Below are 25,527 nucleotides of genomic sequence, written 5' to 3'. Positions count from 1 at the left end.
TTTAGCAATTTCTAGTCCAATTTCGAAAAATGACTAAATCGTGTAAAAGGTAAAAGTTGTGTTTTAATACCTAAAGGTGTTAAATTGCCTTGTATCTTAAATTGGGGGTATTTAAAGTGAAATTAGGCCATTGAAAGTGTGATGGCCAGCCATGGGAGACAAAATTGTTGAAAAGTCAAAATTAGGTGAAATTTGGTCACCAATTTTGACTAGTTTTATTATTAACAAATCAAAAAGAAAAAGCTATCATTTTTCGCTTCTCCTTCACCGAAATATGCAGCAAAGAAAGGGCTTTGAAGCTGGAAAATTTCAGCAACATATTTCCCTTGCTTGTAAGTGATTTTAATGTCTTTGCTCGATGATTTTTACATTTTTGGAACCCCTAAAGCATGAGCTTTCATATGAGGGGTCTATTTTGCAAAATGATGAAAAGTCTAGGGTTTTTCCATGAGAGTAAATGTGTTGTTTTCTGTGTTTTTATGGAAGATTATGAGTCCTAGTTGTCTAATAAACAACTTTTGTGAAAGAAATTGCATGAAAACACCTTAAAAAGGGCTAGATTGCTAAGTTGTAAAATGAGTTGTAAATGTGTGAAATAGTTGAAATTATGAGTTGCTATAGTTATGAAAATGGTTCATCTAGACTCAAGGAGTAAATAAATGTGATAAAAATTATTTTACGAGCCTAGGGGTAATTTGGTAATTTTGGCAAAATATAGGGGCAAAATTGTAAAAATTTCCCAAGTGTGTCAATGGACTAATTTGATCAGTACATTGTTTTAATAAGTTGAATATGATATTTTAGATGATGAAAATCGAGATTTAGATCTAGAACGGAAAGAAATCGATTAAGGGATAATTACGTCTCTTTTTTTTCACCTTTGTGGTATCGAGGTAAGTTCATGTGTAAATAAAGTAGCATAATTGTTATTTTTAAGTTATTGATGTTAAATATATGATATGCTGGTTTCTATCATGAAATATATGCTTTGTGGTTATTTTCGAATAAAATGCAAGTTATGTGTATTATCTGTTAAATATAAAGTGCTACCGAGTATTGGTTTCGGTATTTTACGTAAGATGGCAATGAGATGTGTTCGAGGAAAATCCCGTTTGAACCTTAGGAATAGATTAGGATACAAGTGACATGTCACTAGGATGGTTGAGCATCCGAACTCGTTAAGTTGAGTCCGAGTTCACTTATGGATGCGAATGTTCGAACTCGTTGAGTTGAGTCCGAGTTCGTGAGATGTAACTAGGCATCCGAGCTCGTTGAGTTGAGTCCGAGTTCACTTATGGATGCGAATGCCTGAGCTCGTTGAGTTGAGTCCGAGTTCACTTATGGGCGGGTTACATAGTAGCTTGGCTACATATGTGGCACTTATGTGCAAACTTTCCATGTATCCAAATTATATTCTGATGTGTTCAACGGGTAAAATTCTACTCAAATGGAGGAATACTCGAGATGAAAGGGACGTATTGGTAAATGTTGTGAAATGGATACTTTGAACAGGTATGTACTTAACCCTCGGGTTGAAAACTCGACATAACAACAATATGGTAAGATGATAAATGAAAACGTGATATGAATGTCTCGGTGATGATTATACAAACGATGTTGTATTAATTTTGTGAACAATGATCATGAATGAGTAATTTAGCCTTGACAGATTTGAGTTACTGCAGTAGTGTAACTTTAAAAATACACTAAAAACAGTGGAAAATGAGTTAGAGGCAGAATAAAATATGGGATTAAAGCTTAATGAGTCTATTTTCACATGAAAGAAACAGGGGAAGAAAAAGAATTCCATATTGTGTGATATTTGAATTCTTGTGAAACAGGGTCTGAATGAATTAGAGATCCCCTGTTCTGACTTTAGAAATTCACCAAAAATTGTACAAATATTATTAAAAGTCATACCTTATATACAAAAATTATTAAGAGTCATACCTGACATGCATGGATTCCTTATTGAGTCTATTTTTAGGGGAAATAAACTCCATGGTCGTTGGAATTTTGTACAGGGAGAAATTCAGTTTGTAGTGCACAAGGGTAAGAGTGGTCATACCCTGAAACAGGGGAGACTTTAACTAATAAACTGTACTAATTGGCCCAACCAAAAATTCTAGAAAAAAATTAGTAAGTAGAAATATGAGTCTAGTTTCAATAGAAATATACAAGAACATTATTCGAGTCTTGTACTATGAGATAATTGAACTTTAGTACGTAAGGGTCGGAAGTGTCGAAGTGAATCGGGGTAACTTTGAGGAATAAATTGTACTATTTGGCTTAACCAAAATTCTGAAAATTTTATGGAAGAAATGAAAATAAGTCTAGTTTTGAGGAAAATTAACGGAACTTAATTCGAGTTTCAGAGCTCAGATATAAATAATTTAGTGACCGTTGCTCGTAAAGACAACTTGTAGTGAACTTGAGAATATGTTGTAAACATTGATAAAACAAGTTAATGGGTGCTTATTGTTTTCATATGAACTTACTAAGCGAAAGCTTACCCCCCTCTTCTTTCCCATGTTTTCTAGAGTTTCCAGGTTAGCTCGGGTTGGAGGCCGTCAGAGATATTATCACACTGTCAAGCTAACGATATTGGTGTAGTGATTTCAAGTACTTTGAGCCTATGGCATGTATAGGAGTTTAAATATTAAAGTATGTGATATGGCTTTAACCATATGTGTTGGCCTATTTTGATTATGGGGTTGTAAATCTATTTTAATTATGCATGCATGTGCTATGGTATTATGTGATGAGTTTATAATGATTATAGTATGAATGTGGTAAAGATGTGAGTAAAATCTATGATATCTATTGCATGTGAAATTGCCATAATCATGACATGTTAGGAATGTTTAAGTACCTAATTTTGCCACGTTGTATGTTATTGTATAAGTATGCGTGTATCTATTGTGAGTGTGACAAAATGGCTTGGAAAATAGCCTTGTATTTGTCCAGGTTTTTGGACACGGGCATGTCCCTAGCACACGGGCGTGTGCTCTATACCCACACGGGCATATGAAGTCTTGATGCAAGAGATTTTCTAAGTTTTTCATGAGTTCTCGGTTGGGTCCCGAACCACTCCGGATGTATGTTTTGGGCCTCGTAAGCCCGTATATGGGACAGATTGTATGTGAAAATAAAGTTTTTAATTATTTGAGATTTCATGGCCCTGTTTAGTATGAAAGTGTTAGTAAAAGTCAGGTACCACCTCGAACCCCGTCCCGGCGTCGGATTCGGGCGAGGGGTGTTACAAGAACAGAGCAGATTAAGAGTTCTTCTTTTTTAAAAAGAAAAAAAGAAAAAAAAAGGGAGCTTAAAGGTTATTGGCGTTTTGAAAGGCAAATAAATGAAAATGGGGGTTTTTAATATCAAGTTTAGAGAATTGTGCCATTCCAAAGGGTAAAGGCCTGCATGTTGACCGTTTAGCAGGCCAAATTCATGTGTGTTTGCTTAAATTGGGAGATTTGCACGCTGACCCCTCTCATTCACTCTGATGTTGGATTAGGCCCTATTTGTACTTTAGTTGTTTTTTTTAAATGGCATTTGGATTAAGAAATCATATCAATTTAGCCCACGCTTCTATGCAGTATTTTAGGATTTGGAATATTTCCAAATTTGGTCCCTGAGCATTCGCGTTAGTGGCGTGTTAGTCTTTTTTTTTATTTTAATGCTCTATTTTATTTACAAATTATCCCTTTAAATTTTATTCAGTTATAATTGAGTTTTTATTGATATAAATTACTACTTTAAATCTGTTTAATATTTTTAGGTGTTAATTTATTTTAATAATTTTGCTTTGTTTCTAATTGGATAATTATTTTGGAGTTCTTTTATTATATTATTTATGCATTTAGTATAACATCTCATTTAAATATTTTATGTATATTTGTACATGCACCATTTTAATAGCTAAGTCATTATTTTAGAAACTTCATTTTTTTGTAATTATAAAATTATTATTTTTTGAGTATATCTATATATATTATATTGTTTTGGTGTTTGTATAGTTTATTATTTTAAATGTTTTGATATAAGGATATGTATGATTTTAGACCAACTTAAAATTTATATATTATTATTAACCTCATTCTTTTTATAAATCTATATGTACATATTTTTTTATAAATCTATTTTGGGCCTCATGTTTTTGTCGTGTATTTTTGTATCATATATTTTTACTATCATATATTTTGTTAACTTTTAAATAAATTCATGTTTAAAACATTTTACATGCAATTTGATTCAAATTTTCATTCTATAATATATGTTCCAAAAATCATATAGCTATCTATGGCTTTCATGCAAATTTGTCAACATAAATATAGGTCCATTTATTCGTTATTATTTTAGAATCATTTTATAGCGCATTGGTTTCTAATTGCTATATTATTTTTATATCTTGTATTGGTTATTCTATATCATATGTTGTATATTATTGTGGCATGTTATCGTATGTATTGTTTTGCTTGAATGGTTGTTATATTATCATCTTTGTCCTGGTATGATAATTATTCTCCACACATTATTGCAATCGGATTACGCTTTAGGTTAGCTATTTTTAATTATTAGTTTGTTAGTTGATCGTATCTCACATATGTCAATTATCCCATCTCATCGTTTTCATTTGATTTTCGAAATGTGGTTTTATAAAATCCAAATTTTATGATTAATTTCATCTTATTTCAAATCGAATTAATACGTCTTAAGCTAGCTCCATAATCATTCATTCAAAAATTCTTTAAAAACGAAGACGCGATTCGATGTTTGGCAATTCGTGGAATCGTGCCCTAACGTGTTGGGTTGCAATTTCGCGTTTGCTCAAAATAATCGAATATCACTTCGAAATTTCACTCACGCCTTTTAAAATTCTTCAAAACGAAGACGAGGTTCGATATTTAACAATTCGCGGAATCGTGCCCTAACGTGTTGGGTTACAATTTTGCGTTTGCTCAAAATAATTGGGCTTCCCTTCAAAATTCCATTCATATCTTTTAATTTTTTTAAACGAAGGCAATATTCGGCATTTGACAATTCGAGAATCATGCTCTATCGTGCTGGGTTATGGTTCCTGGTTTGCTCAAAATGATCGAACATCCCTTTACATTCTCACTCATGTATATAAAAAATATACCTAAAAACGAATACGATGTTCAATATTTCGTGATTTGAGAATCGTGCCCTATCGTGCTGGGTTGTGTTTTTTCATTGGTTCGAAACAATTGAACATCCCTTCGGAATTTCACTCACATTTCCTAAAATCCTTCAAAATGAAGGCGATGTTTGATGTTTGGCAATTTAAGAATCGAGCCCTATCGTGTTGGGTTGTGCTTTCTTATTTGTCCAAAATAATCGAATATCTCCTTGGAATTTCACTTATATTCTCTAAGGTGAGGCAATGTTCGATGTTTGGAAATTCGAGGGATCGTGCCCCTCTTGTCTTTGGGTTTCAGTTTTCGTTGGACCAAATAGTTGAGCATCCTCTTGTTAATTTCAAATTATAAATTTTTTGGACGTCGAAACAAAAAGATTTTTGACAATCAACTCGGGTTATTCAACTTTTATTAAAAGGAGCCACATTCAAAAACATTTTTAGACATAAGGACAGATTTAATTGATTTGGTACCAATTTTGGGCGATCGAGGGTGCTAATCCTTCCTCATGCGTAATCGACTCCGAGCCCATTTTTCTAAAATTTTTGTAGACCAGAGTCATTGTTTTAGTAAATCGCAAATCTTTTATTAAAATAACCAAATTTTTAGGTGATCCGATCACACCCAAAACAAAAAGATCGATGGCGACTCCATATGTTTTGTTTTTCAAAAGTCGATTTCCCCCCTTTTTTTTTAAAAAAAATATAAAATTTTTAATTCGAAGGATGGTTTCGATAGCTTGGCGACTCCACTAAGGACTTGAGAGTCGAGCCATGAAAATCAATTATTTACTGTCCTTTTGTCAAAAACCGAAAATGAATTTTAAAAATCATGTATCTTTCGATTGCATTCGATTGTATGATTGTTTTGGTGCGGGTCTTGTATAATAGTACTGCATTTCATTACATGACCACCGTGGTCACACCTTCTAAGTGGGAGTAAGAAACTACACTTTCGTGAGGTTTTCACCTCCGCATGGGCTAGTGGATTGCTTCCGGGGTACATCCGTACCTATGATTCCGTGAGATTTTCATCTCCGCATAGTCATAGGGAAATGTATCCCCCCGAACCGAACTCGATCTACATGAGCCTATAATGGGTGAGGATCGAGAATCTGCTGGTTCGGGTACCCTTACTCTAGAACCAAGCAACTATAGAGAGACCTAGGAGTTTACCCTAGGTAGAGCCACTCTGAACCCCTAGTGATCACCCGATTAGGTACTTTGTTGGTTGTTTATTTCTGTACTAACGTGTTTTGTTTGTTCATGATTGCATTGCATTACATCATCATAGAAATGAGGTGTTGATTCATATTCAATTGCTAAATAGAACAATTTGTCATAAGAAAACAAATTTCTTAATAACGCGGATTACAATACGGTTGTCCGAATTTGGTCCAAGTGAACACGACAGAAGAAGGCTAACAGTTCGTGGAGGAAAACAAAACTTTACCTAAGGATTCAAGCTGATAAAGATTATCCAAAAGCCATCGCATCCCGACTTTCTTAAAGGAGCTAATTAACATTGCGATGATAGTAATTCGTGGCCTGGATCAAGCAAAATGAGCCAGTAGAGGCATGCATTGGAAGCTTGCGAGATTTGACTTTCACGAAGAAAGGGGATCAGTGCCTTCGCCTCGAATATGAAAGCAAGGCCGTATACGTATGTAACACCCCGTACCCGAGACCGTTTCCGGAGTCGAACACGAGGTGTTAACGGACTTAATTCATTAATTAAACAGCTCATACAATTCATTTTAAAAATTTCCAGACAAGCTGGCTAACTGCATCATAGTCGCTTCAAAAATTATATCTCGAGTTACGAAGCTCGAAATCCAATTCCGTAAATTTTTCCTGAAACTAGACTCATATATATATCTACTAATTTTTTTCTAGAATTTTTGGTTGGGCCAATTAGTACAGTTTATTAGTTAAAGTCTCCCCTGTTTCAGGGTTCAACTACTCTGACCTCTGTGTATTACGAATCAGATATCTCCCTGTACAGAGCTTCAATGACTATGCCGTTTATCTCTAATAAAACTAGACTCAATAAGGAATCTGTACATATAAAGAATGACTTCTAATTATCTTTGTAAAATTTATAGTGAATTTCCAAATTCAGAACAGGGGATCCAGAAATCGCTCTGGCCCTGTTTCACAAAAATTTAAACATCTCATAAAATATAGCTCATATACCTGTTTCTCTTATTCCATATGAAAATAGACTCATCAAACTTCGATTCCATAACTTATTCATTATTTAATTCCATTTCTACTATTTTTAGTGATTTTTTAAACTCACGTCACTGCTGCTGTCTGAATCTATTTTATGGTAAATTTTACCTATTTCATGGTTTCCATGGATTAGCTAGCAATTTGACATACATAATACCAAATATGATCATGATTAGCCATTCCAATGGCTAATCATTACCAAGCATTTCTATTTCCATACCACTCAATAACCATATCATAAGACCATATATACAAAATGATTATAATGCTATACATGCCATACTCAAAATATACAAGCCATTATGCCAAGATGGTATACGGATAGTGTGAGCGTGCCTCCGACCGCTTCCGATTTCCGAGCTGGCTTGTCAACACTACAAGGAATGAAAAGGAGGAGTAAGCATAAATGCTTAGTAAGCTCACATGCAAATAGCAAGTAACATAACCATATAAGCAAACATAAAACATCATTTGCATAATCATCACCAAGACATTCATATCAACTTTTCATTTATCATCTTACCATATTGTTGTTATATCGAGTTTTCAACCCGAGGGTTAAGTACATACCTGTTCAAAGTATCCATTTCACAACACTTACCAATACGTCCCTTTCATCTTGAGTATTCCTCCATTTGAGTAGAACTTTACCCGTTGAACACATCGGAATATAATTCGGATACATGGATAACTTGCACATAAGTGCCACATATTCAATCAAGCAATCATGTAACCCGCCCATAAGCGAACTCGGACTCAACTCAACGAGCTCGGGCGTTCACATCCATAAGTGAACTCGGACTCAACTCAACGAGTTTGGACATTCGCATCCATAAGTGAACTCGGACTCAACTCAACGAGTTCGGATGCCCAAATATTCCAGTGACATGTCACTTGTATCCTAATCCATTCCCGAGGTTCAACGGACCTTTTTCCCAATCATGTGTCTCAACCATCTTCTACGGAATGCCGATACCGATACTCGATAGTATTTCACATTTTCCAAGTATATCACATAATTTGACATATTATCAAACAATTATCACAAGTATAATATTTCATAATAATTATCATATCATTTAAAAACATTAAAACATTTAAAATAATAACTATGTTACCAACATTTACATATGAACTTACCTCGTATATGAAAATGGCTATTTTTACCATTTCGTCCACAACTTGGTATTTTCCCATTTTAGCCCGAATTTCGGTTTTCCTTGCTAATCGAGCTTGGAAGCTTGAAAACCCTAGCCATGGTTTCTCCTTGCTATATTCGCCATGGGGTTGAAGATGAGCAAAATTGGCTTTTAATTTTGTATTTTAATTCATTTTACCCTAAATGACCAAAATGCCCTTACTACTAAACTTTCCAAAATTCCATCCATGTCCAATTTTTGTCCATAGACTTAGAAATTGGTAAAATTACTCTTTAAGGACCTCTAATTAATAATATAATTCAATTTTATGCAAAATACTTCTAGAACACAAGTTTTGCAATTTATTCAATTTAGTCCCAAATTTCAAATTAAGCACTTTATGCATAAAATTTCTTCATGAAATTTTCACACAATCATGCAATCATATCATAGACCTTAAAATAATCATAAAATAATTATTTATATCTCGGATTTTGTGGTCACGAAACCACTATTCCGACTAGGCCCAAAATCAGGATATTACAACGTAATTCGTTTTATGAAAAAGAATTTGTTTTATAGAAAAGTTGTTCTAGGGGAATTGAATTCAAAATCAACATCTTCCTTTCCTTTGCATTCATCCCATGCATTTATATTGCATTGCATCATTTGCATTGCATTGTATTGCATCATTTGCATTAAATTTCCCAAAAGGACCCTAATTAGGTAAAGTTATTTTAGAACCGACAAAAGATATGGACCAAAGGTTGGAGAGAATGGAGCAAAGGCAAATACAGATGCAAGAGCAATTGATCGAAATTCAACAAGATATGCGAGAAATGCTAGAACTCCAAAGAAATATGATGGGCCAGGTAACCCATTTACTGGCCGGAGAATTCAAAAAAGGAGTGGCCCAGTGGTCAATGGTGGGGATGATGTTGAAGAGATCATTTACTCCCCAGGCTTTACTCCAATAAGCGTCCCGACCCAGCCAGACATGCAAGGGGTACCCGCTGTTATCGGACACCAATATCAGATGGATACATCAACACTGATGAGTTTCTCGATGGGTTCAGGTTTTAACTCGAAAGATGATCAAGCCAAGCCAGTTGCTCTGGCAGAAACAAAAGCAAGGGGAGAGCGGACTTTAACGGCCCCGAAAAAGAAAGAAAAGAAGGCAAATAGTACAAGTAGGTATAACAAGGGTCGTTCGGAGCCAATTATAGCAGGCCGGCCAAGGTTAGTAGCTACCAGCCATCAGGCCTCCTCAAGGCAAGAACTCAATCGAAAATCGAACTCAGAAAAACCCCAATACACGCCCATTCCAATCACATACGGAGAGTTGTACCGCGTTCTGTTCGACACACGTATTGTATCCCTTTTTTACATAAAACCAATACAACCTCCGTACCCTAAATGGTATGACGCAAGCAGCCGATGTGAATACCATGCGGGAATCACGGGGTATTCTATCGAAAACTGTATCGCTTTTAAGAAGCTAATCGAAAGATTTATTAAATTGGGTATTGTGGAATTTGATGGTCCCTCTGGAGCGGGAAATCAGTTATCTAACCTTTCTGTTAAAGAGGCGAATGTTATGAGTTCCATGCTGGATTGGGGCACGAGATTTAAGGGTGCATTGAGCTCGGGACTCTAATGCAAGACCTGGTATTGGGGAACCCGACCATCAACGATGTATCAGAAGAGGGAACCCTGAAGTAGACTTTTCCAAGCTTCTGTCTTTACGTACTTAGGGTGTTTTGAACAGTAGGACTGTGAAAAGGATCTTTGTATTTTTTAGAGCTAATCTAGAGTAATATTCAAAACACACTTGTTGTTTTAAGCCTAGAAGCAACAAGAATCCTTTTGTGAAATAGGCTTATATCCAAAATCTTTATTTCAATGAAATACATGTTTGAGTAAATATTCTTTTATTCTTTCTATTTTATATGTCTATTCTTAGATTCTTTCATTCATGATCATACCATACAAATAATCATTTATAGAATCATTTATTCTTTGAAATATGCCTTCGTACCTCTAACAGGTCTCCAGATATCAATGACGTGAGCGACGCTGTCATTAATTCCGAGTCTTTTTTTAGTAAGATATGTGTCTAGAGGGATCTCAGGACCTTGAAGATGACAGAGATTGTGACTTATTTCCTGATTTGTTAAGGACGGTAGAACAAGATGAAAAAACTGATCCTACTTTACAAAGGGTTAATGGACATTGTGAACAAAGGGCAAAGATTCAAACCAGAGTCACCACAGGGACAAAATGAATTGTCTTTGAGTTACTTCAAGAAATTCAAAGATGTTTTCACATGATCATGTCGAGATATATTTGAGATATTAAGATCCGTGGATGATACAAAATGTCTATACAGTGCCAAAAGGACACATGTTAAAGGTTTCATGGTAGCTACGCTAATTATAAGGTTTAGATATTGTTGATCCACCATGGAAGAGGATTACATTGGTTAAAGCCACATTCATTTCTTCACAAATTTTCCCTATACGAGGCAAGGATGTTATCAGCCCATTCTCATCAATTCATCTTGGCAGTCACGAAGGGGGTGAGGGTCACTTCATGTGTCAATAATTACAAGATTAATAGTCGTCAAATTTCAAATTTCAAAAAAAAAAAAGAAAAAGAAAAAAGAGAAGAAAGAAAAAGAGAAGCGGTTGCTGACAAGTAATGTCAAAAAGGATTATCTTCAAATACATTTGCACAATGTCAAAAGTTTGCAATTTGTTCAAGGATCAGGCACCATATTATAGAGCAGTAAAGGCATCCAAAAAGAAAGACAAAAAGTTCAAAAATATATAAAAAAAAAGAAAAGAAAAGGGAAAAGCAAACAATAGAACAAAAAGCCATAGTGAAAAATGACCGAGTCTTGTAAATATTGGCATAAAAAAGTTATCATTTACCCTCTATATTTGTCAAACGTCGGCCAGAACCTTCGCCGGGGCAATACATTGTTCGATGGATTTTGAAAGAAAGATTTTTTTTGGTCAAGTCTTAGCTGAAGTTGGATTAGGCAGAATAGATTTAACCCCGATATGATCAGTTGAATTTGAAGAAAGGAGATTGAAAGCCATATGACATGGCCTAATGTACCAGAAATGAATGATGCAAGCTTACATCGGAAAGGTTCTTCCTAGAGGATTCCATAAGGGAGACCTGGCATTGAAAAGTTCCTCCAAGGAAAGTGAAAGGCCACAGCGAAAACCCTCAAATGATACTCTGAGATCTTCAAAAAATAATAAAATAAAAAATAAAAAAAAGAGAAAGAAAGAAAGAAAGAAAAGGAAAGGCCACAGCGAAAACCCTCAAATGATACTCTGAGATCTTCAAAAAATAATAAAATAAAAAATAAAAAAAAAGAGAAAGAAAGAAAGAAAGAAAAGGAGAGGCCAAAGTGAAAACCCGCAAAGGGCGCCTTGAGACCAAGGGGGATTTGAGTTGAAAACCCGAAAAGGCGGCTCAAATTTGGATCAAAGTGAGGCATACAATAGTCCTGCTATATCTGAATTAACAATAAAGAAGTATGCTACATCTTGGGGCATCGACAAAGTGCCGCGGATCCCCTAAACACATATTGAGATCAGAAAGGTCCTCAAGAAGTTAGTACAGAGAAGCTCAAGCTGCGATATCTGGGGCACCTAGTTTCTATTTTGCTCATTTTGAATTTGTTATCTTTGATTGCCTTATTCTTTTCAAGATACATCCCAATAAATTTCCTTCTTATTGCATCGTTATCTTTGATTAACCCATTCATGTTGAGTTAATTGCCTTCTTGTTGCATTTGCAATCTTTGATTAACTTATTTGCTTCGAGCTGTGCTCTTACCCAATTTCCTTCTTGTCCATTGTTTTGATATTTTTCGAGCATGTTGCATTGAAGTAAAGATTAATGGACCAATAATACTTTCATAAAAGAAGTCTTGTATATTACTCGAGAGGCTTCTAAATAGTACAAGAACCTGAAACAAGACTGTTGTTGAGAACCCACCAAGCCTAAGGGTTGGAAATGTTTGAGAATGAGGAGTCTAAATTATGGCTATCTCTTCGGATTTTTTATCAAAGGTATCGGTTGAATGAAGAGGCAAGATATTTCATCGGTGATACAACCTTGACAAATGACGAGCAATGTCAACCCAAGTGTAAAAGGGGGATCGTTATCAGGAAAAGAAAAATGATATTCCGCATTCACATGAATATCAGACATGCACACAGGGTCATTACACCCGAAGGATGATCAAATTGATCCTATACCCTGAGTTGTAGTGGGTTGGATAAGCAAAAATTCAATAAAATTTCAGTACGGCAAGCTTGCTGAGCAAATTGAGAGTGTTTCTTTGGGTTTTCTATCAAGAATACCAGCTGAACAAGGTGGCCGCGTAATACGTCAGTGATAATGTCCTGATGAACGAGCAATAATACCTAGGTCTTTTTTATTTCCATATCATTCATAACACATCTAGTTAGAAGCATTCGATTCATTTCAATCATAGCATTCCAATTATTTGACACAAACATCACATCTAGTTAGGAACAACTGATTCATGTTGATCATAGCATCCTAATTATTCGGCATAAGCATGGGCCTATGAGGCTAAAATTTTAGATCTTGTTTCCCTGAAATTGAAGTGAAGCAGATCGAAGACGGCGAATCTGAGCTTCCTAAAGTTGCAGTGAAACAGATTTAAGCCACCAACCTAGCTCCCTAAAGTTGTAGTGGAGTAGGCTAAAATTTCAGATCTTGTTTTCCTGAAGTTGCAGTGAAACAGATCGAAGACGGCGAATCTGAGCTTCCTGAAGTTGCAGTGAAGCAAATTTAAGCCACCATCCTAGCTTCCTAAGGTTGTAGTGGAGTAGGCTAAAATTTCAGATCTTGTTTTCCTGAAGTTGCAGTGAAAAAGATCGAAGACGGCGAATCTGAGCTTCCTGAAGTTGCAGTGAAGCAAATTTAAGCCACCATCCTAGCTTCCTAAGGTTGTAGTGGAGTAAGCTAAAATTTTAGATCTTGTTTTCCTGAAGTTGCAGTGAAACAAATCGAAGACGGCAAATCTGAGCTTCCTGAAGTTGCAGTGAAGCAGATTTAAGCCACCATCCTAGCTTCCTAAGGTTGTAGTGGAGTAGGCTGAAAATTATAGATCTTGTTTCCCTGAGATTGCAGTGGGGCAGATCGAAGACGGCGAATCTAGGCTTCCTGATGATGCAGCGAAGCAAATTTAAGCATCCTAGCTCCCTAAGGTTGTAGTAGAGTAGGCTGAAGATTATAGATCTTGTTTCCCTGAGATTGCAGTGGGGCAGATCGAAGACGGCGAATCTAGGCTTCCTGATGTTGCAGTGAAGCAGATTTAAGCAAGTCCTAGCTCTCTAAAGTTGTAGTGGAGTAGGCTGAGGATTGTAGACCTCGTCTTCCTGAAGTTGCAGTGAGGCAAATCAAAGACGATAAATCTTGGCTTCCTGAAGATGCAGTGAAGCATATTTAAGCAAGTCCTAGCTCTATAAAGTTGTAGTGAAGTGGGCTGAAGATTGTAGGTCTTATCTTCTCGAAGTCACGATAGAACAGATCAAGCTAATTACAGAAGAATAGATTAAAGTAACTAGCCTCAAGTAGCCGCAGTGGAGTAGATCAAAGCAACAGTTCTTACACCTTTAGAAATGCAATGAGGCCACTTGAAGAAGAGAAGCACTAAAGAGGTAAAGATCCTGGAAGACCAGACAGATTTGGCGTCTCTGTAGTAGCGGAGAGCAAATCGAAGTTAGCAGATTTGGCGTATCTGTAGTGGCGGAGAGCAAATCGAAGATAGCAGATTTGGCGTCTCTGTATTGGCGGAGAGTAGATCGAAGATAGCAGATTTGGCATCTCTGTATCGTCGGAGGGCAGATCGAAGATAGCAGATTTGGCGTCTCTGTATTGTCAGAGGGCAGATCGAAGATAACAGATTTGGCATATCTGTAGTGGCGGAGAGCAGATCGAATATAATAGATTTGGCGTCTCTGTATTGGCGGAGAGCAGATCAAAGATAGCAGATTTGGCGTCTCTGTATTGGCGGAGAGCAGATCGAAGATAGTAGATTTGGCGTCTCTGTAGTGGCAGAGAGCAGATCGAATATAATAGATTTGGCGTCTCTGTATCATCGGAGGGCAGATCGAAGATAGCAGATTTGGCGCGTCTCAGACATGGAGAGTAGATCAAGATAGCGATTTGGCGTCATTGTGTTGGCGGAGAGCAGATCGAAGATAGCAGATTTGGCGTCTCTGTGTTGGCGGAGAGCAGATCGAAGATAGCAGATTTGGCGTCTCTGTGTTGGCGGAGAGCAGATCGAAGATAGCAGATTTGGCCTCTCTATATTGGCGGAGAGCAGATAGAAGATAGTAGATTTGGCATCTCTCAGATCGTCCGAGGCGATCAAGATAGCAGATTGGCATCTCAGATTATCGAGGCGGATCGAAGATAGCAGATTTGGCGTCTCTGTATTGGCGGAGAGCAGATCGAAGATAGTAGATTTGGCGTCTCTGTATCGTCAGAGAGCAGATCGAAGATAATAGATTTGGTGTCTCTGTATTGTCGGAGAGCAGATCGAAGATGACAGATATTGCGTCTCTGTATTGGCAGCCGGCAGATCGAAGATGGCAAATTTGGCGTCTCTGTGTTGACAGAGAGCAGATTGAAGATGACAGATTTGGCATCTCTGTATTGGCAGAGAACAGATCGAAAATAACAGATTGGTGTTCCTGAGTTTTCATGAAGCAAGTTGAAGATAGCCAATTTGACCCTCCTGAAGACATCAGAATACTTTTGGAGAAGATGAGGATCAAGATTTTGAGACTTAGCCAGACCGGGCAAATTTGGTCCTTTTTATAGTCTTTGCTCCATTCTCGTTACACGACAATGAGCAAAGAGGGGCAGCTGTAATGGCCCAAATCTGCCCGGGCCCGTGTAAACACAAAACAAACAAAAACAAAACAAAAAATACAAAAAATATATAAAGCCCAATACATGACCCAAAAGCCAAACTTAATATCCTAGCCCAATAAGCCCAATCCCGAACAGCCCAAAAAGCCCAAAAATTTGAACCAAATCAGAAACCCTAGGTCACCCCCATTTGTTTTTTGCGCCGCAACAACAACCACTAAGGCCTCTCCGTACCTCTGTACGCAGCACCGCACGCCAACTGGCCTTCACCGTACCTGCAAAAATGGACATCAAAAGTAACAGAAATGGACAAATATTGTATTTTTTTTTTTGTTTTCCCTTATTCGGCTATAAGAGAGCCAAAAGGAATCATCTTGTTGTACACACGCACAATACGCAATACACAAACATGTTATGCACACTGACTATCAAAAGAAATCAAGTCGAAAGTTATTGGAAGGTGATTTCCAAATCTGTTTTTTTTCTTTCTTTTTTTGTTTCTTGCGATTGGCTTGCAACTTAGGCATGGATACATGAAGTGGATACCCGAATCGACGCCGATGAGAGCCCAAACATCTTAAAATATATAGATGTGGCGAGGGTCGAATGGTACCAGGATACTATTTAAATCTTCCAAGATTGTTTCATTTTTCGAAGAATACCATAGGATTCAAAATTTTTTTTAAAAAAGAAAAAAAAGGAAGCAAAGTTACCAGATCTCTGTGGTCACGGCCTCGGTTGGCGAAATCTGGTCGTTGTTTATGTCGTCGGCCATCGAATAGATGTTGGTTCGGCGGTTGCATGCTGAACTGACCCTAACAGAGCAGATTAAGGGTTCTTCTTTTTTAAAATAAAAAAAAAGAAAAGAAAAAGGGGGAGAACAGAGCAGATTAAGGGTTCTTCTTTTTTTTTTAAAAAAAAAAAGAAAAAAAATGGAGCTTAAAGGTTATTGGCATTTTGAAAGGCAAATAAATGAAAATGGGGGGTTTTAATATCAAGTTTAGAAAATTGTGCCATTCCAAAGGGTAAAGGCCTGCATGTTGACCGTTTAGCAGGCCAAATTCATGTGTGTTTGTTTAAATTGGGAGATTTGCACGCTGACCCCTCTCATTCACTCTAATGTTGGATTAGGCCCTATTTATACTTTAGTTGTTTTTTTTAAATGGCATCTGGATTAAGAAATCATATCAATTTAGCCCACGCTTCTATGCAGTATTTTGGGATTTGGAATATTTCCAGATTTGGTCCCTGAGCATTCGCTTTAGTGGCGTGTTAGTCTTTTTTTTTATTTTAATGCTCTATTTTATTTACAAATTATCCCTTTAAATTTTATTCAGTTATAATTGAGTTTTATTGATATAAATTACTACTTTAAATCTGTTTAATATTTTTAGGTGTTAATTTATTTTAATAATTTTGCTTTGTTTCTAATTGGATAATTATTTTGGAGTTCTTTTATTATATTATTTATGCATTTAGTATAACATCTCATTTAAATATTTTGCATATATTTGTACATGCACCATTTTAATAGCTAAACTGTTATTTTAGAAACTTCATTTTTTTGTAATTATAAAATTATTATTTTTTGAGTATATCTATATATATTATATTGTTTTGGTGTTTGTATAGTTTATTATTTTAAATGTTTTGATATAAGGATATGTATGATTTTTAGACCAACTTAAAATTTATATATTATTATTAACCTCATTCTTTTTATAAATCTATATGTACATATTTTTTTATAAATCTATTTTGGGCCTCATGTTTTTGTCGTATTTTTGTATCATATATTTTTACTATCATATATTTTGTTAACTTTTAAATAAATTCATGTTTAAAACATTTTACATGCAATTTGATTCAAATTTTCATTCTATAATATATGTTCCAAAAATCATATAGCTATCTATGGCTTTCATGCAAATTTGTCAACATAAATATAGGTCCATTTATTCGTTATTATTTTAGAATCATTTTATAGCGCATTGGTTTCTAATTGCTATATTATTTTTATATCTTGTATTGGTTATTCTATATCATATGTTGTATATTATTGTGGCATGTTATCGTATGTATTGTTTTGCTTGAATGGTTGTTATATTATCATCTTTGTCCTGGTATGATTATTATTCTCCACACATTATTGCAATCGGATTACGCTTTAGGTTAGCTATTTTTAATTATTAGTTTGTTAGTTGATCGTATCTCAAATATGTCAATTATCCCATCTCATCGTTTTCATTTGATTTTCGAAATGTGGTTTTATAAAACCCAAATTTTATGATTAATTTCGTCTTATTTCAAATCGAATTAATACATCTTAAGCTAGCTCCATAATCATTCATTCAAAAATTCTTTAAAAACGAAGACGAGATTCGATATTTGGCAATTCATGGAATCGTGCCCTAATGTGTTGGGTTGCAATTTCGCGTTTGCTCAAAATAATCGAATATCATTTCGAAATTTCACTCACGCCTTTTAAAATTCTTCAAAACAAAGACGAGGTTCGATATTTAGCAATTCGCAGAATCGTGCCCTAACGTGTTGGGTTACAATTTTGCGTTTGCTCAAAATAATTGGGCTTCCCTTCAAAATTCCATTCATATCTTCTAATTTTTTTTAAACGAAGGCAATATTCGGCGTTTGACAATTCGAGAATCATGCTCTATCGTGCTGGGTTATGGTTCCTGGTTTGCTCAAAATGATTGAACATCTCTTTACATTCTCACTCATGTATATAAAAAATATACCTAAAAACGAATACGATGTTCAATATTTCACGATTTGAGAATCGTGCCCTATCGTGCTGGGTTGTGTCTTTTTCATTGGTTCGAAACAATTGAACATCCCTTCGGAATTTCACTCACATTTCCTAAAATCCTTCAAAATGAAGGCGATGTTTGATGTTTGGCAATTTAAGAATCGAGCCCTATCGTGTTGGGTTGTGCTTTCTTATTTGTCCAAAATAATCGAATATCTTCTTGGAATTTCACTTATATTCTCTAAGGTGAGGCAATGTTCGATGTTTGGAAATTCGAGGGATCGTGCCCTACTGTGCTGGGTTTCAATTTTTCGTTGGACCAAATAGTTGAGCATCCTCTTGTTAATTTCAAATTATAAATTTTTCGGACGTCGAAACAAAAAGATTTTTGACAATCAACTCGGGTTATTCAACTTTTATTAAAAGGAGCCACATTTTGAAAAACATTTTTTTAGACATAAGGACAATATTTAATTGATTTGGTACCAATTTTGGGCGTAGTGAGGGTGCTAATCCTTCCTCATGCGTAACCGACTCCCGAGCCCATTTTTCTAAAATTTTCGTAGACCAGAGTCATTGTTTTAGTAAATCGCAAATCTTTTATTAAAATAACCAAATTTTTAGGTGATCCGATCACACCCAAAACAAAAAGATCGGTGGCGACTCCATATGTTTTGTTTTTCAAAAGTCGATTTCCCCCTTTTTTTAAAAAAAAATATAAAATTTTTAATTCGAAGGATGGTTTCGACAACTGTATGGGTTATTTTGAGATCTAAAGTTATTATTACCCATATAGTTGACTTGTTCTTCTTCAGTTGTAGGATTGAAGGATTGGTATTCTGTATGCACACCTCCTCCGCTTGAGTCATACTCATTACTGGATGTACCTGCGTAGAACTAAATAAACTGTCAATCTTTTTATTGAGAAGTTCTACATGATTAGAGAGCATGATGACTGAATCGATGTTATAAACACCGGCTGTTTATTTGTTGGCTTTGTCCTCATAACTTGCCGTTGATAGTTATTCAGTGACATCTCATCTATAAATTCATAGGCATCTTCCGGTGTTTTATTGTTGATGGTTCCGCCAGTAGTTGCGTCAATCATTTGTCTTGTCGAGGGATTCACACCATTGTAGAACGTTTGAACTTGCAGCCAAAGCGGTAACCCATGGTGAGGGCACCTTCTCAGTAAGTCCTTGTATCTCTCCCATGCATCGTAAAGTGTTTCTAAATCCATCTACACAAAAGAAGAGATATCATTACGTAATTTAACCGTTTTGTTGGTGGAAAATATTTTAGTAAAAATTTCTCGGTCATTTGTTCTCAAGTAGTGATAGACCCTCGTGGTAACGAGTTTAACCACTGTTTAGCTTTGTTTCTCAGTGAAAAGGGAAATAACCGAAGACGAATGGCATAATCAGAAACGCCATTAATTTTGAATGTATCGCAAAATTTAAGAAATTCGCCAAGTGCGTGTTGGGATTCTCATCCTACAAACCATCAAACTGAACAAACTGCTGTATCATCTGAATTGTGTTAGGTTTTAGTTCAAAATTATTCACAGCAATAGCAGGTCTAACTATACTAGACTCAGTTCCTGTTAAAGAAGGTTTAGCATAGTCATACATAGTACGTGGAGCAGGATTTTGATTAGCTGCAATTGCAAGAGGTAGCTGATCGCCTGGATTTTTGGCCATCTCTTTGGTTGAGGTTTGAGTATCGTCTTCTCGCTCGTTCTCTGTGTAGTGTAAACTACGCCTTATTTCTCTTACATTTCTACGAACTGTGCGATCGATTTCTTCGTCAAAAAGTAATGGTCTTGATGGGTTTCTTCTAGTTATAAACTATAAAAACCTGCCAAGAGAGAGAAAAAGTAAATTAATAAATAATAAGCTAAAATAAAATTGTAAGAAAAATAAATGGCTAAAGTAATAAAAATTTAGTGTTCCTAATATTTCAGTTCCCAGACAACGGCACCAAAAACTTGATCGCGTGATTCATAACAAGTAATAAATATTTATAATGAAGATAAAACCTAGACTAACTATTATCACGATGAAAAAGCAAGCGCACCTATCGAACAATAGTATAGTAACGACAAGACCGGGTGTAACGCCCCCACGCCCGAAACCATCACCGGAGTCAAGCTTGAGGTGTTACTAAACTTATCTTACCTTTTAAACAACTCTAAATCACTTATTTTAATTTTCAGAATAAATTGTTTTTCTGCATCATGGTTACTTAAAAATTCATTTCTTGAGTTTCAAAACTCGAAATTAAGATCCGTAAATTTTTCATGAAACTAGACTCATATATATATCTACTAATTTTTTCTAGAATTTTGACTTAGCCAATTAGTACAGTTTATTAGTTAAAGTTTCCCTGTTTCAAAACTCGATCGCACTAACCTCTTGTTACTACGAACCATGTTTCTTCTGTACAAAATTCATATCACTAAGCCGTTTGTTTCTCTTAAAACTAGACTCAACAAGGATTATAACCATATAAAGTATACCTTCTAATTAGTTTTGTAAAATATGGTGAATTTTCAAAGTTGAAACAGGGTTCTAGAAATCGCTTCGACCTTGTTTCACTAAAACTCAGATATATCATGAAATATAATACCTTTACCTATTTTTCTTATTCCATAAGAAAATAGACATAATAATCTTTAATTTCATATATTATTCATCTTCAAACTATATTTATACAATTTTTAGTGATTTTTCAAAGTTATGTCATTCTTTGTTACTTGAATCTGTTTTTAGGTTACTTTCACATTTTTCATAATTTTCATGTGATAATCACCATTCAATCATACATATTAATAAACATGCATATCATCGGCCATTTTATTAGCTAATCACTAGCAAGTATTTACACATCATTCATTGTTCATATTATACCAAAAGTGGCTAAGTTTCTATACATGCCATACACAAAACAAAACGCCTAATTATACCGAGTTATTTCTTTGATAGTGTGATCGGCCTCCGACATTTCCTTCGATCCCCGAGTGACTAGATAAGTACTATAAGAAGAAGAAAATAAAGATATTAAGCACTAGGCTTAGTAAGCTTACAAGCAAATAAATCACAACATTCAACATAATGGATAATTTTGCATAATATCATCTAACATCATAAATTTCTTTACTTCTCAATTTCTATCTTCTTCTTTATTCCCTTACCTTCTTTCTTACCGACCTTTCCTTTTCATAAGTATAATCTACTTTTCCTTTGCTGTTAATTCACTGTAATTTAACTCGTATCCTGACCCGTTGAACCACTCGGAATACTAAGGATACTAGGGTCGCTCTCGCTCTATCAATATCTCGCCAATGCCATGTCTTTGACATGGACTTACATGAATTATTCCTCGCTCCAATGCCATATATAATATGGACTTACATGGCTCAATCCTGTCTCCAAAGCCATATTTCTAATATGGACTTACATGGCTCATTTCATTACGTCTGTCAACCCTAATATCCTAACATTCCTAGGGTTCAACCGGGGCTTTCTAACACTTTTCCTCTGTCACTTCACCTTAAATTCGACTTTAAATATTTTCATAACATAATATATAAATGCTGGAAATTGACAATAATAATGTAAAATAAAAGAATATTGCATTTATTTACTGTAAACTTACCTCGATACAAAATGTGACTAAACTTTACAATTTAGTCCTTTACTTTTTCTTTTCCCCGATCTACTCTCGAATTTCGCTCTTCTTGATCTATAATAGCAAATTTAGCTTATTTAATATCAACATTTATCAAAACAACCCTTTACTCAAACTTTGGAAAAATTACATTTTTGCCCCTAAACTTTCACATATTTGCACTTTTGCCCCAAGGCTCGTAAATTAAACTTCATCCTATTTTCTTATGTTTTATGACATGCTGATCATTTTTCCCTTCTATGGAAACATCAAATTCACACACTAACATGTACTTATGACTATTAGGTATTTTTACCGATTAAGCCTTTTACTGCTTTCACTTAAAACCAAGTAGCACAAGTTGTCTAACATAATTTAAAACCTCATATTCCATCATAAAAATCAAAATACACAAATTTCACCTATGGGTATTTTTCCAAATTTGATTCCTAACTTAAATTATTGCTAGCATAAGCTTTATCGAGCTAGGGACTTCAAAACGTAAAAATCATTAAAAGCGGGCTTGGAATCACTTACTATGAAGCTTGAAAGTTGAAGAAACCCCAGCTATGGAGAGAGGTAAGGTTCTGCTGGTAACTTGAAGAAGATGATACAATTTTATCATCTTTTTACCTTTTATTAATGTTAATAACCAAATGACCAAAATGCCCTCCTTACTAAACTTTCAAAAATTCCTTCCATGTCCTAATTTTGTCCATGAACTTAAAATTGGTCAAATTACCATTTAAGATCTCCTAATTAATATTCCAAAATAATTTCATACTAAAACTTCTAGAATGCAAGTTTTACAAATTATTCGATTTAGTCCCTAACCTCAATTTAAGCACTTTATGCATAGAATTTTATCACGAAATTTTCACACAATCATGTAATCATACCATGAACCTCAAAATAATAATAAAATATATTTTTTTTTTACCCTGAATTTGTGGTTTCGCAACCACTGTTCCGTTTAGGCCCTATTTGGGGATGTTACACCGGGATATCGTACCTAAGGGAACCAAAAGTACTAGCAATAACTATCTTTTTATTATCTAACCTAGAAATAAAAGGGTTTGTTTATTAAACTAATTATCTAAACTAATTAACTAATTTAATTAAAGCAAAGAGAAAATTTGGAAAAAGACTTGAAGAGAAGCAATTGAGAAAGACGACACCTAAAGGAGGAATCCTCTTAGATTTCACTTGTTATCTGACTCTGAACCGGACGATTTATTCACTTGACTTGATCTGTGAGACTCCCTAACCTATGTTATTTTCCCTTTCGAGACTAATAACGTCTAACCCTCAGTTGAATTAATCGAAATCTCTTTCTTAATTAAAACCCCTAGGGAAGCAGTAAATCACTCTATGGACTCCCATATTAGGTTTCACCCTAATCCGGCAAAATCTCGTAACCCTATTTCTAGGCGTTCGATTAACTCCGCTTAATTATGCCAAATCTACTCTTAGGCAAAGTCTATTCCTCCTCTGCATAAGCACATCAAATCATGAATTAATACCCGGAATATTAACTCAAGCATTAAGAACACATAATTAAAAACAAATCAAGTATTTATCATACGTTAGAGATAATAATAACAAGATCCATCATAGTTTTATCCCCTTAGGTATCTAAGGGGTTTAGTTCATAATAAAATAAGAGTACATCTCAAAAGTATGAAAATAACAAATCATAAAGAAAACTCTAAAACCCCTGAAGGAATTCTGAGAGAGATCTTCAGTCTTGGTGTAGCTCCGGCTTTTGAGATGGATCATCTGACTTCCTTCAAGTAATTCCCGGCGTGTGGTTCTGTATTCCAGAAAAGTTCTGGAAAGAGCGGCCTCCTTCTAGGTCACACTTAGGGTGTTTATATAGGCTTTGGGTTGGCTTTCTTCCTCCCTAAGTACCCTTTTCCGTGTAAAATACAACTCTTTGAAAAAGGGACACGCCCGTGTGCCACGGCCGTGTGACGTATTTACTAGGCCGTGTTCGATCTGTTAAATTGCACACGGCCATGTGGGCTCAATGGCCAGGCCGTGTGAATCGTGAAAACCTTGGTCGACACCCCCGAAGGCCACGGGCGTGTGAGATGCCCGTGTGTCATCTTCTCGATTTGGTCCGTTTTGTCCCTTTTTAGCTCGTTTTACTCTTGGTGCTCTCCTGAGTACAAAACATGAAATAACTGGATTAAGAGTACCAAAATCCACAAATCTAGTAATAAACATCCATAAATATGCTACGTATTTGGGGTATAGATATGTATAATTTGGCGTTTATCAGCATCTTTTAATAGAAAGGAAGAAAAAAAAAATTACAAGGATGCAAAAAGGAGGGTACACTCTGAATTAGTTGTTAAAATGAACAGAGTAAACGGGCCAACCTTGACAATTTTAATCTTTTGGCTTTGCAACTTGATCCTTCTACCATAACATGCTGGATTAATTTCAAGAATCTGAATAAAATTCATTAAAGTTTGCGATCAAATCAAAGTTCTCAACAAGTAAATCAAAGAAGTGTACCTCAGAATCATCTGGCCCTTACTGAAGTAACCATGCAAACCATTTGCAAATTGCAAGTCACGAGTTTCAGCCAAATCCTGCGATTTTTAAACATGATAATTGAGGATGCCAATACATAAATAACATATAGCACCGTGAGACAGTCTAAGTAATTAAACATACACCAAGAAGACAAACCCGAGATTTTGACATGAAGTGAAGCAGACATTTGAAATATTATAATGCATGGAAAATGACTAAAATTAGGATATTGGTCTTGGGTTCCAAGCTGAAGGCCTTGGGTAGGACCATTTGTAACAGTGTGTTCAAGCCTAAAATCTACAGTTATAGAGAAGAAATTATAGGGAAGTTAATTCTCAACATGGATGAGACAAAATTCTCGGACTTTTTATATCACGCAAGTTGAGAATGATAAATACCATATCAAATGTAAGCTTCAAACTGCAGTGGATGAACATTACAGAACATGAGCCTTTACAGCTAAGCTTTCAACACTGTCCTCGCGATCATGCCTTGCCTTTCAAATAAAGAAAAAAGATAAAGAAATGCAGATATTTGCTCTTGGAAAAATAATTCTAAACGACAATGTAAATGCATGGTGATGTTTACAGCCAAGATAAGAACGGGGTGTTCTGGATTTACTTCCCTGGTAATGCCAGGTTTATCAGAATGTGGCCGATGGCATTCTAGCATACAATCTCAGATGCTAGTATCCAAGAGAACAATTTCACCTGCAAACATTTTAGACTTCTGTACTTAGAGAGAGAGCAAGAGGTTGGAGGGAAAGAATGAAATGCAAAATTAATTACAAATAGTGAATTAAAGCATAACCTCCTAGTATCACAAATCAGTAAAAACCCAGTACCTTAGAAACACAGTAAAAGGAAGCTTAAATTTGACGCCACAACCTTTTTAGTATGAGGTTAATAAGTAGATAAAGATCTAACCATAGTTCCTGGGATATTTAAGTGAAACTCTGCTACTTCAAGTAATAAAACAAGAAAAGTACAGAGCTAAGAGTCCCATTCAGTACCAAAAGCATTTATTCCTGATTGAAGAAACGCATTCAATTATTGAATTAAGATCTGGATTAAACCTCT

The 25,527-nt window shown here is 35.4% G+C and overlaps 1 protein-coding gene, 2 long non-coding RNA genes and 1 other non-coding gene across 5 annotated transcripts; 2 read left to right on the top strand and 2 right to left on the bottom strand.

Moving 5' to 3' along the window:
- The first annotated feature begins 847 nt into the window (after positions 1–847).
- LOC128292774 (uncharacterized) lies at positions 848–2,797 on the top strand. Its single transcript, XR_008282686.1, has 2 exons — positions 848–893; positions 2,541–2,797. It is a non-coding gene; the product is annotated as an uncharacterized LOC128292774 (long non-coding RNA).
- Positions 2,798–19,401: 16,604 nt separating this feature from the next.
- LOC128293484 (small nucleolar RNA R71) lies at positions 19,402–19,508 on the top strand. Its single transcript, XR_008283665.1, has one exon. It is a non-coding gene; the product is annotated as a small nucleolar RNA R71 (small nucleolar RNA).
- Positions 19,509–21,106: 1,598 nt separating this feature from the next.
- On the bottom strand, positions 21,107–22,521 carry LOC128292881 (uncharacterized). The gene is made up of 3 exons (XR_008282850.1): positions 22,442–22,521; positions 21,893–21,979; positions 21,107–21,269 (listed from the first exon to the last, which is right to left on the bottom strand). It is a non-coding gene; the product is annotated as an uncharacterized LOC128292881 (long non-coding RNA).
- A 1,222-nt stretch (positions 22,522–23,743) lies between these two features.
- On the bottom strand, positions 23,744–25,444 carry LOC128293026 (uncharacterized). Of its 2 annotated transcripts, XM_053028073.1 has the most exons (5): positions 25,293–25,444; positions 24,847–25,158; positions 24,428–24,504; positions 24,289–24,360; positions 23,744–24,068 (listed from the first exon to the last, which is right to left on the bottom strand). In XM_053028073.1, exons 2-5 carry the CDS (start codon positions 24,883–24,885, stop codon positions 23,906–23,908), a joined length of 351 nt encoding a protein of 116 aa, XP_052884033.1. In that variant the 5' UTR covers positions 24,886–25,158; positions 25,293–25,444; the 3' UTR covers positions 23,744–23,905. The 2 variants fall into 2 exon arrangements, with proteins under 2 accessions (XP_052884033.1, XP_052884034.1); XM_053028074.1 differs by lacking the exon at positions 25,293–25,444 and having other exon boundaries at positions 24,847–25,249.
- Positions 25,445–25,527: the final 83 nt, after the last annotated feature.

This window comes from Gossypium arboreum, chromosome 5 (assembly GCF_025698485.1).
Source record: "Gossypium arboreum isolate Shixiya-1 chromosome 5, ASM2569848v2, whole genome shotgun sequence".
NCBI classification, from domain to species: Eukaryota; Viridiplantae; Streptophyta; class Magnoliopsida; order Malvales; family Malvaceae; genus Gossypium; species Gossypium arboreum.
The sequence above is the reverse complement of the archived record's forward strand: the minus strand, read 5'-3'. Positions and strand labels throughout refer to the sequence as shown.

Coding starts and splice junctions, on each gene's coding strand:
- LOC128293026 (XM_053028073.1), bottom strand. CDS start 24,885: ATGTTCATCCACTGCAGTTTGAAGCTTACATTTGATATG. Junction 24,505..24,846: donor TGAAGCTTACATTTGATATG/GTATTTATCATT, acceptor TAAAAATCGCAG/GATTTGGCTGAAACTCGTGA. Junction 24,069..24,288: donor AAAAGATTAAAATTGTCAAG/GTTGGCCCGTTT, acceptor TTTTGTACTCAG/GAGAGCACCAAGAGTAAAAC.